Here is a 14475-nt window from a genome sequence, read left to right on the forward strand (position 1 = left end):
GACTGATGCGACTTCGGCTGAGCGAGAGACAAAAGCTTTCTTAGTTTTTCTGAAGGACGCGGGTTTAGTGGACATATTTTGATAGTCATCTATGGGACACGGTTTTAGTGGACATACTTTCATAATCATGTGTGTTTGAGTGCGTGTGTTGAGTATGTTTGATGTCACCTTTTTTTTCTTTCTCTCTCTCTCTTTCACCCTCATCTGCAGTAGTATGCCAGGCCTTTAACCAGGCAGATCTCTCCATTATTCATTAAATTCTCTCTCTGTCTCTATCGCCAACAAGTACGTTACAATACATAGCGTTAGCTGGCCAGCATTTACCGACGGCCGTCCATGGAAATTACAATGGCACGCGCAATGACGGGATGTTGAACCTCGTATGTGCCCAAATCATCAAATAATCACAGCACGTTAGAATATTTCTGTTAATATTAAGTTGCTACATCCCCTCAAGGGCGAGCAGTCAGATTTCCGCGTACCTGTAGAAGACTGCGCCTCTGTTGACGATTTAAACTTTAAATGTATTGCAGCCCAATACCCCTATAACGAGACTTATGACTCGTAAAAAAGAGACATATTTAAAAACAAGATTGGTTCCCGTAAATAAACGCGAAGAGGGAAGCGTGGACCACTGATTTCTTCGATATTTTTCCCTGTAAATGGATGATTTCACTCAATAATTTCTTTAAACGAAGGGTAGCTGCCGAACATATACTTGATTATTCATCCGCGAGTGCTGGCATTTTGAAAATATACTCTAAGATTGTCTTTTTTCGAATGCTTTGGCTGTTTCCGTTTTACCTATTCCATGAGAGCTCTCGGCTTCACCAATATAATTTTTATTTTATGCATTCTAAATTGTAATACTACTATTTTAAATTCCCTAAGTGACGTATCGGCATTGGGGAAAGGCATACTGCAGCGCTTTGGGTTATTTTATACCACCTGCGAGTTTTTAGTGCGCACGAACATTGCTTAGAACATGGGTGTCGGAATATTTTGCTTGCATGAAAATACTGCCGCGGTGGCCGGTACTGACGTCGGGTACTGACGTACCGGTCTACCGTGAGCCAAGGCCAGCAGACGGATTCTTCGCCCGTGCCTGCCGTGGTTTACGTCCCTGTCGCTCCTCGTTCAGCTCTCCCGTTCCGTGGTGAAGCCTCCGAAGACATCGACGATTGGCTTCAGCACTATGAACGCGTGGCCCGCTACAACGGCTGGTCTGCGGAACATTGCCTGCAAAACTTGTATTTTTGCCTTGAGGGCACTGCCCGTCACTGGTTTGAGAACCACGAGCACACCCTTACGTCGTGGGATACTTGCAAGGCACAACTGCGACTCACTTTTGCTAACCAGCATCGCCGCCAACGCGCAGAGGACCTCCTGCAAACCAGGTTCCAGGGACCCGATGAAACCGTCACAAGTTTCGTCGAAGACGTGTTGCGCCTTAGTGCCCGAGCCGATCCCCGCGCCACGGAGGATAAGAAGGTGCGCATTCTTATGCGAGGAGTGAAGTCAGACATTTTCGGTGGTCTCATTCGGGACCCTCCCACAACCGTGGCCGGCTTTATATCCGAGGCGACTAACATCGAGCGCGCCCTGGCAGCCAGAGCAGATCATTATCGTCGGCTTGCTGGAGTTTCTACCGCTTCCAGTCTTTGCGCTGACCACCCGGGTGGCTTACCCGTCGACGCCATGAACCTACGCGAGGTCATCCGCGCAGTTGTTAGGGAGGAACTCCAGAAGTGTCTGCCACCCACCGCTTCCTCCTCTTCGTTCCCCTTCACGGAGGTCGTCCGAGAAGAAGTGCAACGTGCACTTTCTCCTCGCTGCACCGTCACCCCTCCTCCGGCACAGCCCGCCGTGACGTACGCCTCCGTCGTCCGTCGCTCGTCGCCGCCACCGCTCGACCACCCGTCGCCCCCTCTGCAGCCATTGTCACCTCCTGCGCCTGTGTCATCCACTCGTCTCCCACAGCGTGGACCAAGCAAGGCCGACGCGTGGAGGACCCCCAATGACCGTCCGCTATGCTTCCACTGCGGGGAAGCCGGTCACGTCTATCGCCGCTGCCCTTATCGTGAGCTCGGTCTTCGCGGATTCCGACGCTATGCTGCCCCACCAGCCTGACGTCTACACTCACGCCGATGCTCAACTCGTCGCCCAACATGCGGAAGAAGCCCGACAGCTGGCCCGCCTCCGCATCCAAGCCCGCCAGCAAGTCGATGCTCGGCAATACAACCAAGGCCATCGGGATCTTCAATTCAATCCTGGTGATCGCGTGTGGGTGTGGACTCCAATTCGACGCCGTGGCCTTAGCGAAAAGCTGCTCAAAAGATACTTTGGCCCGTACAAAGTGATTCGCCGTATAGGCGAGTTAAATTACGAAGTGTTGCCGATAGTAACGCGTGCGTCCCGCCGCCCGCCTGCCTCCGAGGTTGTTCACGTCGCTCGCCTCAAACCGTACTGTGATCGCTCGGAGCACGTGGCTTAACTCTTCGCGCCTTACGCGTTTTTCAGCGCTAATTTTGCTTCTCTGCGCATCGGGACGATGCGCCTTTCGGGAGGAGAGCAATGTCATGTGTGTTATTTTCCACTTAACGTCATCTTCAACGAGCGGGGAGCCGATCGCCGGCAAAAGAGGAAGAGGTTCGGTGGAAAATCGCTCGTGAGCCCGGCCGCGACCGCTTGGACTGTACCTGGCGCCTGCTCTCCTGTGGTCTCCAGTGTCCCCACGACCCGCGTCGTTTGAACGACCCGTGACCCGTGAAAGCAGTTGAGCCACCGCGGGGGTTTATTCTAAAACGGCGCCAATGCACTACCGATGTTTTGAAGGCTATTTGACGAAGCGCGATTGAAAATGAGACTTCCATTTTTCTCAACGGTTGATATTTTTTACCTTGGCAATTGCGAATAACGAGTCATTAATCAATAACCTAAGAAAGCCACATGCCCAGATGTAAATGGTCGCTGGCACAGTGATACTTTTCATTTGAAAGGTGCTTGAAATGTCCCAGTATTAGTATATTTTCTCGCAGTTGTGACTGCAGTCCGGCGAACAGGAAAACAGCTACAATCGCTTTTAAACGAAAATCTTTATTTGGGCTGACTTTCGCCCGCAAAGAACTTAATCACTCGATGGCGGCGTAGCACCTAGCGTGCTCGGCGGTCGTCGAACAGAATGCCCGCCGTTCTCGGCCATGCTGTTTTTAAAGCTGAGAGCAAACATTCGAGATAGAGCTTCGAAAGATACTAGAACACTCTGGGACAACGTAGAGTCGGCTCCGCCTCGATGCGATTGATCGAGATAACTCTAGGCGCGTCTTGCTTCGAAAACAAAGTGCCGGCAGCTGTGAAGAATGAACAAGCAAACATTCGCGGCAATATAAATTTAGCCTTTGATCTAGGCCATCACACGAGATATTTCATAGAGATCCCTCCCAAAAACACCTTCACTTTGGTTTGTTTTGGAAAAATGCAGCAGTTATTAGGCTCTGCAGGTTTCTGCTTCAGAATCATTTCGAAAAGCTTAAAGAATACAAGTACTCTATTGTGCAAACACCGAGTGAATTCCATCCATGACGAATATACGGAAACACTTTCCAGGTATCGCTTTTCTTGGTGGAGTATGCACCGAAGCAAAGGTTGGAGTTGGTGAAGACGAGCCTTACACCTTCGACGGGGTGCACATGATGGCTCACGAGATAGGACATCTGTAAGTTTCAACGGGAGCGCAGGTTGGACAAAAATGCATTTTTCTGTGACGGGCGTAATGCTAAATGATTGGGTTTATTTTTAATACTCAACTGATTATCTTGTTCTAGAGAACAACACATCTATTTCAAAGCATCAGGGAAGTGGGCGTAATATTATGGAAAAATAATTGTTAGAGATATTCTAGCCGCTTCAAATGGTGCAGTTGCTGCGAGTGAGTTGAATGATAAACGCTTTCTGTTCTATCGTATTTTATAGGTCACCTTTCAAAGATAGCAATGGTTTTAGATCTATCGAAAGTAGTTACACGCCTGGTTGGCACTATCCAGTTGTCAAGGCAGGCAGGCGTTCACTAAAGGCGATGCTCTAGTGGTGGGTACAATAAAGAGCAGTATAGGGCAGCGGCTTCCATCTTAACTGTGCTACTTAGTATAGTACGTTGAGTGCTCTTGGCTGTCTCCCTTGCCCTATATAAACATAGCACACAGCATTCCCATTAAGATGTACCTCCCGCCTTTTGTTGCAGCAGCCCTTAGACACCATTGATTTAGCGGCATGTTATTCCCATCCCGAGAACAAGCAGCTCGCGTCTCGTGAACATCAGGTGTGCAATCGGATCGCAAATAGAAAAAGGCATATCTGTGGTACTAAGTGTAAAATAACAATTTTAGAAAATACACAAAAAATAATAGCGTTGAGCATCAGGCCTTTATTCTTCCTGGTCAAAAGAACAAGAATCAATACTGCGAAAAGAATGTTGGCAATTCTGTTTTGAAGAATGGAAGAGTACCTGGAAGGGTCCAACTATTTCTTCAAGGAATAGCGTAATTATATGCAGTCAATACATGATACTTCCTCTAAAACAAAATTCCTAATTTAAAAAAGAGCTTGAAAAAAAAGAATAGTTTCCTTGAGCTTAATGCGTAATACACCGGACAACAGCCTATATATGAGTAATTAATTCGCTCGGGTAATGAACAAACACGCGACTTTGGTTGTAAAACAATAGGAGCATGTTTTTTTCCGTCACTTTAAATATTGTTACGTGGCAGGAGGCGTTCACACCACGTAGAACACTGGTGCACTCACGCTGAACACACAACACAAGCACAGGGCACACCGGATGCCAAAACACAGGCCACTGCACAGGATTTGGAGCCAGAGCACGCGCCATGCGCCCTCTCACTTCGTCTGCCTCATCTTCGCTGAGTCGACCCGTAGCATGACCCCCGGGCGCAAAAGCACCGTCGCGGTGCAGCTCAGCGAGTGAAGTGCACTCGGGGAAGGCAGGCTCAATCTCGTATGTGACGGCTGTGACTTGGCGCAGCACACGATACGGGCCCACATAACGAGAAAGAAGCTTTTCCGAGAGCCCTACACGGCGAGAAGGCACCCAGAGCAACAAGGGACCAAGGCAAGAAGGCACTGTCTAAGTGGTGGTGGTTATAGTGTTCTTGCTGAGAAGCTTGGGAGGCTTGCAAGCGGGAACGGGCGACATGGCGAGCATGGTCGGCATGGGCAATGGCTTCACGGGCGTATTCACAATGTGGGGGAGGATATGTTCGATACAATGTGTCAAGCGGCAGTTGAGGCTCACGGCCGTACAAGAGGTAAAACGGAGAGTAGCCGGTAGTGTCGTGGCGGGATGAGTTATATGCAAACGTAACGTATGGGAATGCGACGTGCCAGTCTCGGTGATCCGAGGAGACGTACACGGCGAGCATGTCGGTAAGCGTAAGATTGAGTCGCTCAGTGAGGCCATTAGTTTGGGGGTGGTAAGCGGTCGTCAACTTGTGCTTAGTTGAGCACGCGCGAAGAATGTCGTTTCCCACTGCTGAAAGGAAGGTGCGGCCACGGTCAGTGAGCAGTTGGTGGGTGCTCCATGATGAAGAATGACGCCCTGAAGAAGATAGTCGGCGACATCAGCGGCAGTACACGTGGGGAGCGCACGCGTTATCGTGCACCGGGTGGCATAACCTGTGGCTACTGCAACCAATCTGTTCCCAGAAGTGGACTCAGGAAATGGGCTTAGAAGGTCCAAGCAGACACGGTAGAACGGCTCCGGAGGGATGTCAATGGGCTGATGAAATCCAGGGGGAGCAGATGCAGGGCGCTTGCGACGCTGACACTCATCGTAAGCACCAACGTAACGGCGCACTGAACGGTAGAGGCCAGGCCAGAAGAACCGACGACGGATGAGGTCGTACGTGCGAGTAACGCCTAGATGGCCAGCAGTCGGGAGGTCATGGAGGTCGTGGAGAACGACGGTTCGTAAGTGCTTCGGGACGATGAGGAGAAGGTCAGGACCAGTTGGTTGAAGATTCCGGCGGTATAAAATACCATCAATGAGAGCAAAGCGGTTCAATGAAGGGTCGGTTTGGGCGGACGTTAGGCGATCGATGATGGAGAGAAGCTCCGCATCCCGACGCTGTTCTTCGCCGATAGTTGTAAACGGTGATAGAGAGAACAGGTCGATGGCGCTTGCGCTCGTCGCAGTATTAGTGGGGGCAACAGGGTAACGAGAGAGGCAGTCGGCATCTTTGTGCAAACGGCCGGACTTGTAGATCACAGCGTAGTCATATTGTCACCGAAGCAACAAGACGATCTTCGAGCACCTCGAATGCCCAAGGCTTGGCAAGTCCCAGCTTAAACAGTACGGCCGCTGTACGGCGCCACTGATTGGTTCGGACGGTGGCATTGCTCCCCCTTTCTGAAGGGCACCGACTCCGTGCCGCAGCAATGAGCAGCACGAAGAGAAGGGACGCTGCATGTGTCCGGCGGCAGGTGTAGACACGCCTGAAGCGCTAGCGGGCGTGGTATGGCTTCATCCGTGCGACATGGACAACTTTGGAGGTCGGCCGTCTGGAGGAGCGAACTGTTTCTTGAGGAAGAACTTCATAGTTCACCTCACTTACTTGGCGGAGTACCTCGTAGGGGCCGAAATACCGGCGAAGAAGCTTTTCGGAGCGTCCACGCATGCGGATTGGGCTCCAAACCCAGACTTGTTCGCCGGGCTGGTAACTAACAGCTCTGTGGCGGAGGTTATACCGGCGAGCGTCGTGGGATTGCTGGTGCCGGATACGCTGTCGAGCGAGTTGGCGGGTGGCCTCGGCGTGACGAACGAAATGGTCAGCATCCACAACAGTTGAGGTAGTACTAGTCGGAAGCAACATTGCTTCCAGCATGGTGGTGGCTTCGCGACCATGCACTAAACGAAATGGAGTGAAACGCGTCGTTTCTTGTAGTGCAGTGTTATAGGCGCGAAAGTAACGTAAGGGAGTATGGCATCCCAGTTCCGGTGGTCTGCGTCAACATACATGGAGATCATGTCGGCGATCGTCTTGTTGAGCCGTTCGGTGAGTCCGTTCGTTTGAGGGTGGTAAGCGGTTGTTTTTCGGTGACTTGTGCCGCTAAGGCGCATAACCTCCTGTGTGAGGGCCGAGGTGAACGCCGTTCTTCTGTCAGTTATAACGACGATTGAGGCACCATGACGAAGCACAATGTTTTGAACGAAAAAGTTCGCAATTTCGTCAGCGGTACCACGGGGGAGAGCTTTAGTTTCACAGTACCGGATGAGGTAGTCGAAGGCCACCACAATGTAGCGGTTACCCAGCGAGGACTGCGGAAAAGGTCCGAGTAAGTCCATGCCGAATTGGTGGGAGGGGACTTTTGGCGGATCAATGGGCTATAGTAATCCGGCTGGCTTAGTCGGTGGCGTCTTGCGACGTTGGCACTAACGCTGTACAACTGCAGCAACCCTGGGCCAGTAGTACTTTTGGCGTATCCGCGCCAAAGTGCGAGAAAAACCCAGGTGACCAGAAGATGAGTCATCATGGCACGCGTGCAGGACTTCTTCGAGCAAAGCCGCAGGTACTACGAGCATATAGACAGCTTCCGTCTGGCGGTAGTTTTTCTTATACAGAACGCCATCGCGCAGACAGAATGACGACAGACCACGTGAGAAGAGTCGTGGGGGCGAATCTGCACTTCCTTCAAGATACTCAATGGGAGGCCGTAGTTCACTATCGTCTCTTTGGTGTTGAGTGAGGACGGACGTGGAGATGGCGCCGAGAATCGTCGTCGGGATCAGCTCGGTTGTCCTCGACAGGGGCACGAGACAGACAGTCGGCATCACTGTGCTTCCTACCGGACTTATAAACGATGGTGACATCGAACTCTTGAAGACGAAGGCTCCAGCGTGCAAGCCGCCCCGAGGGATCTTTCAGGTTCGCTAGCCAACACAGCGAATGGTGATCACTGACAACTCTAAATGGGCGGCCGTTTAAATATGGGCGAAATTTGGTCACTGCAAACACAATTGCCAGGCATCCTTTTTCAGTAGTGGAATAGTTCGCCTCCGAGCGTGACAAGGTGCGGCTTGCGTACGCGACTACGCGTTCGAGACCATCCTGCCACTGCACAAGGACCGCACCGAGGCCGATGTTGCTGGCATCTGTGTGTAGTTCAGTGTCGGCTGACTCGTCGAAGTGGCCAAGGATGGGCGACCTTTGCAGGCGAGTGCGGAGGTCTTCGAAGGCCTGTTGTTGCTCTTGGCCCCAGAAGAACGGTTCGGCATCTTGCGTGAGGCGGATGAGGGGCTCAGCGTTCTCGGAGAAGTTCTGCACAAAACGCCGATAATAGGCGCAAAGACCGTGAAAGCGGCACACACTGCGTTTATCCGTTGGCACGGGAAAAGGAGCGCCAGCGGCCGTCTTATCGGTGTCAGGGCTAACTCCCTTAACGCTCACGATGTGACCCAAAAACTTCAGCTTCTGGCAGGCGAAGTGACTTTTCGGGCTTGAAGGAAAGACGGGCTGAACGAATGGCGGCAAACACAGCCCGCAGGCGCCTCAGGTGCTCTGCGAACGTGGCGGTGAAGATGACAACGTCATCCAGGTAGACGAGGCAGGACTGCAATTTTAGATCGGCAAGCACGGTGTCCATCATCCGCTGGAAGGTGGCAGGAGCCGAGCACGGGATGAAAGGGAGCACCCGGAATTCGTACAGACCACCCGGTGTTATAAATGCGGTCTTTTCCCAGTCGCGTTCGTCCACCTCGATTTGCCAATAGCCACTGCGTAGATCTAGTGACGAGAAGTACGTGGCGTGGCGTAGCCGGTCGAGGGAGTCATCAATGCGCGGCAGAGGACAAACGTTTTTTTTTTTGGTGACTGTTTAGACGCCTGTAATCAACACAGAACCGTAGGGTTCCATACTTCTTCGCCACTAGAACAACAGGCGATGCCCATGGGCTCGTCGATGGCTGTATCCCGTCGTCCTGGAGCATTTCTTGAACTTGTCGGCGAATGGCAGCACGTTCCTTCGAAGAGATTCGATAAGGCGGCTGGCATAACGGTCGCTGGTTTGCGTCAACTATAATGCGATGCTTTGTGAGTGGAGTGTGCCTAACCTTAGAGGTCGAGGCGAAACAGTCGCGGAACGATTCGATAATGCTCTCTAGGCAGCGTTTCTGATTAGACGGGAGGTTCTGGTTCACGTCGGTTTTTATGGGAGTGGTCGGTGCCTCCACTGATGTCGGGATTTCGGACAACGCGTGCTGTCCCGAGAATTTAGCAAGTTGTTCGAAATACGCAAGAGCTGTTTTACCAGGCAAACACTGAGGTTCAGAACCAAAATTGATCACCAGAAGTTCCGCTCGACCACTGTTCAATTCAATAATTCCACGAGCTACACAGATTTGCCGACCAAGGAGCAGCAAGGTGTTGGTTTCAGCGATGCCACGAGTGCTGTGGCTGTTATCGCACTCTACAGTAACAAACATGCTGGATCTTGACGGGATTAGTACCTGGTCGTCAGAGAGGCATAGTTTAGCCCTGCGTGGCTCGGTATCGTCGTCGACAGGGCCTTGGGTGGAAAACGACACGATTAGATCCTGTAGATTTATAACGGCACCGTACTCTTGAAGAAAATATAAACCGAGTATGAAGTCCTTGGAGCACTCGGGTAACACAGGAAAGCAATCAGGGAAAGTAATTCCGCGGATCTGGATTCGCGAAGTGCATACACCGATCGGAGTTACGACGTAACCACCAGCTGTCCGGTCTACGGCCCAGACCAAGGGGTCAGTACCTTCCTCGGGGCCGTGGATAACCGACTGCTCATTACAGAAAAATCGGCGCCGGCATCCACCAGTGCAGTAACGTCGTGGTTGTCAGCGGATACCGGAATTTCGGCAGAAACCAGTCGGTCGCAGCGCGTCGTTGAGGTCGTCGGGTCAGGTCGTCGTCGGTCGGAGCGTCTCGGCGAATCTTCAAATGGAGGCTCTTGACACGGTGCAGTAGCGGCGGCCCCACCCCCGGAGGACGCCGTCTTCAGTTTTCCCCGATGTGGAGACGCACCTCTGAACTGGTCAGAGGACGATGGGCGGCCGTGCGAAGAGAACCGCCTTCGGGATGGCGATCGGGACTGGCGCCGCTGCGGGGTCGAGGACTGCACGTTATCAGCCAGGTACAGCTCATATACCGTGGTCTTTCACCGTAGCGCGGTCGAGGTGCGTCAGGTGAAAACCCCCTTAAACCCATTCTGCGGTAGGGGCAGTGGCGGAGGATGTGGCAGGGCTCCCCGCAGTGGTAACAGAGCGGCCGTTTGTTTGTCGTACGCCACACGTGCGCTTTGCTCATGGGGGGCCTGTACTCCTGCGGCACAGATGGTACTGCTGCGCTCGGGTACAGCAGAGATGCAACTGGCATGGGAACGACGGGGGAAAAGGCTTGCCTCGCTGGCCCAGGACTTCGTTGTGCCTCGCTGTACGTCATAACAGAGGGCGCCGGGTGTGGAGCTTAGGGCGGCTGCACAGCTCGTCGGATTTCATCGCGGACCACGTCCGTTACGGCAGCTACACTGGCCTGTGGAGCTTCCAAGCGAAGTTTCGCCAATTCCTAGCGTACAACGCTTCTTACAAGCTCCCGAAGCTCCTCGGCGGGCAGCGGCGTAGGCATGTACTGGGAAGCGGTGGCTACAGTAGCCTCACGTCCGTAGTGCGCGCCCCGTTCCTGCAGTGAACGCTCGATACTCGTTGCTTCCCTTGTGAAATCTGCCACTGTTCTTGGCGGGTCACGGACCAGTCCGGCTTACAGCTGCTCTTTTACTCCGCGCATTAGGTGGCGCACCTTCTTGGCCTCTGGCATAGCAGGGTCGGCCCGATTGAACAGTCGCGTCAGGTTCTCGATGAACATCGCGACGCTCTCGTTTGATTACTGTGACCTCGAGTGCAGGGCGATTTCAGCCTTTTCTTTTCTTTCGCTGGTGGTAAACGTCGCTAAAAAAAAAAACTCCGCGTGTCGATGGAATTGCATAACCAGGCTTGGAGTGTGGCCTGATATCGGTGACCAGAACCGACAACGCACTTCCTCACCAGAACAGGATTTGGCCACCCTGGTGTAGTACTTGGCCACAACCTTCTATGAACAAACCAATTAACCCTCGGCCCTCAGTCCCCAGCGGCTGCGGAGCAACTGACCTAGGCGGCGGTCAGATCTGTGACGCAGCGGAGGGTGCTAAGAATCTCTGGCTCCGGACAGGCCGCCATTGGAAACAGAACCTGGCAACGTTTAACGCAAGAACCTTATCAAGTGAGGCTAGCTTAGCAGTGCTATTGGAGGAATTAGCCGGTATGAAATGGGATGTAACAAGTGAAGGCGGGCTAGTTGGTGGTTGACAATGGAGTGCATATTGCAACCGCGCATAACGACGAGGGACGCGTCTTGTCCTGTGCTTTCCTCTCTTCGTCCCTCGTCATTTTGCGCGGTTGCAATATGCACTCCATTAAATGGGATGTCATAGGGCTTAGTGAGGTGAGGAGGACACATGAGGCGTATACAGTACTAAAGGGCGGGCATGTACTGTGCTATCGTGGATTAGCAGATAGGCGAGAACTATGCGTGGGATTCCTCATTAATCAGGATATAGCTGGCAACATCGAGGAGTTCTACAGTATTAACGAGAGAGTGGCAGCTATCGTAATCAGGTTTAATAAGAGGTACAAGCTGAAGGTGGTGCAGGCCTATGCGCCTACATCAAGCCATGATGACCAGATAGTTGAAAGCTTCTATGATGATGTGGAATCGGCAATGACCAAAGTAAAATCGCAGTACACTGTACTGATGGGCTACTTTAATGCAAAGGTAGGTAAAAAGCAGGCTGGAGACAAGGCGGTAGGTGACTATGGCATAGGTTCTAGGAACAGTAGGCGAGAGTTATTAGTAGAGTTCGCAGATAGAAATAATTTACAGATTATGAATACCTTCTTCCGCAAACGAGCAAACAGGAAGTGGACGTGGAAGAGCCCCAATGGTGAGACTAAAAATGAAATAGACTTCATACTGTGTGCACACCCTGGCATCGTAGAGGATGTGGAGATCCTCGGTAAGGTCCGTTGTAGCGACCACAGAATGGTAAGGTCTCGTATTAGCAGATTTGAAGAGGAAACGGAGAAAACTGGTGAAGCGAAAGGCTATTAACGAGTTAGCATTAAGAGGGAAGGTAGAGGAATTCAGAATGTCGCTGTAAAACAGATTTTCCGCTTTAACTGAAGAAGACGACTGTAATGTTGAAACAATGAATGATAATCTTACAGCTACCGTTACAGAGTGCGCCGCAGAAGTAGGTGGTAGGATGGTTTGACAGGATACCAGCAAGCTATCTCAGGAGACTAAAGATCTGATTAAGAAACGCCAAACTATGAGGACGTCTAACTCAACAGACAGGATAGAACTAGCAGAACTATCGAAGTTAATAAATAAGCGCAAGGTAGCCGACATAAGAAAGTTTAACATGGAGAAAATCGAGCATGCTCTAAGGAACGGAGGTAGCCTAAAATCAGTGAGGAGAAAACTGGGCATAGGTAAAAACCAGATGTATGCGTTAAAAGGCAAACAGGGCAATGTCATCAGGAATATGGATAAGATAGTTGTATTAGCCGAAGAGTTCTACACAAATCTATACAGTAGGAGAATGTAATCATCAAGTTACTGAGGGAAGCAGTCGAGCACAGCAATGGGACATCCTGCCAGTAACGAAAGAGGAAGTAAAGAAAGCCTTAGCCATGCAAAGAGGGAAAGCAACTGGTGAGGATCAGGTAACAGCAGATTTGTTGAAGGACAGAGGAGAGATTGTGCTACAAAAACTAGCCACCATTTATACGCAATGCCTTGTGACCTCGACAGTACCAGAAGCTTGGAAGAACGCTAACATTATCTTAATTCATAAGAAAGGAGACGTCAAGGACGTGAAGAATTACAGACTAATCAGCTTATTGTCCGTTGCCTACAAGGTATTTACTCAGGTAATCGCTGTTAGAATCAGGACAACCTCGGACTTTAGTCAACCAAATGATCAGGCAGGCTTTCGTAAAAGATACTCGACAATAGACCACATTCACACTATCAATCAGGTGATAGAGAAATGCGCAGAATATAACCAACCCCTATATATAGCCTTCATTGATTACTAGAAAGCATATGACTCAGTGGAAACCTCAGCTGTCATGCAGGCATTGCGGAATCAGGGTGTAGAAGAGTGTTATGTGAAAATATTGGAAGATATTTATAACGATTGCACAGCTACTATAGTTCTCCATAAAGTCAGCAATAAAATTCCAATACCGAAAGGTGTCAGGCAGGGAGACACGATCTCGCCAATGCTCTTCACTGCCTGCTTACAGGAGGTATTCCGGGGACTGGAATGGGAACAGTTGGGGATAAGAGTTAATGGAGAATACCTGAGTAATTTGCGATTCGCTGATGACATTGCCTTGCTAAGCCACTCAGGACAAGAACTGCAAAGCATGATCAATCAGTTAGACAGACAGAGCAGAAATGTGGGGCTAATAATTAACATGCAGAAAACCAAAGTAATGTTCAACAGCCTAGCAAGGGAACAGCAGTTCGCAATTGGTAGCGAGGTGCTGGAAGAAGTAAGAGAATATGTCTACTTAGGGCAGGCAGTGACCGCGGATCCGGATCATGAGAGGGAAATAACTAGAAGAATAAGAATGGGGTGGAGCGCATATGGCAGGTTCTCTCAGATCATGAATGGTAGCTTACCAATATCCCTGAAGAGAAAAGTATACAACAACTGTATCCTACCGGTACTCACCTATGGGGAAGAAACGTGGAGGCTCACAAAGAGGGTTCAGCTTAAGTTAAGAACAACGCAGCGAGCTATGGAAACGAAAATGATAGGTGTAACGTTAAGAGATCGGAAGAGGGCGGAGTGGGTGAGGGAACAAACGCGGGTTAATGACATCTTAGTTGAAATAAAGAGGAAGAAATGGGCTTGGGCAGGGCATGTAATGCGAAGGCAAGATAACCGCAGGTCCTTAAGGGTAACGGAGTGAATTCCAAGAGAAAGCAAACGTAGCAGGGTACGGCAGAAAGTTAGGTGGGCGGATGAGATTAAGAAGTTTGCGGGGATACAGTGGCGGCAACTGACAAAGGACAGGGTTAATTGGAGAGACATGGGAGAGGCCTTTGCCCTGCAGTGGGTGTAGTCAGGCTGATGATGAAACTTCGCTAGCAGTACTCGTCGAAACACTTCCCAGGTGGTAAAGGAGGCTTCGTGATTTTCGAACCATGTTTTGGATGAGTCCTGCAGCACAAAGTAGACGTTGCGCAATTTGCGCTCGCCGTCCCATTCGTTGAAGCCCGCCACTCGGTCAAAGCTAGCCAACCAGTCTTCTACGTCCTCGAACCTGTCCCCGTGGAACAGCGGCGGCGACCGAGGTGCGTGAAGGACGAATGG

At 51.0% G+C, this 14475-nt stretch overlaps 1 protein-coding gene across 1 annotated transcript in view; it reads left to right on the forward strand.

Moving 5' to 3' along the window:
• The window catches only part of LOC149328899 (venom metalloproteinase antarease-like TserMP_B), a 47379-nt gene that overhangs the window by 15797 nt on the left and 17107 nt on the right, over window positions 1-14475 (forward strand). Inside the window, exon 5 of the mRNA XM_089559648.1 lies at window positions 3607-3715. Within this exon, the coding sequence (XP_089415774.1) occupies window positions 3607-3715 (109 nt within the window). The remainder of the gene's footprint in view (window positions 1-3606; window positions 3716-14475) is intronic.

This window comes from Amblyomma mixtum, chromosome 9 (assembly GCF_055824585.1).
Source record: "Amblyomma mixtum isolate Tamu chromosome 9, ASM5582458v1, whole genome shotgun sequence".
In the NCBI taxonomy this organism is placed as follows: domain Eukaryota; kingdom Metazoa; phylum Arthropoda; class Arachnida; order Ixodida; family Ixodidae; genus Amblyomma; species Amblyomma mixtum.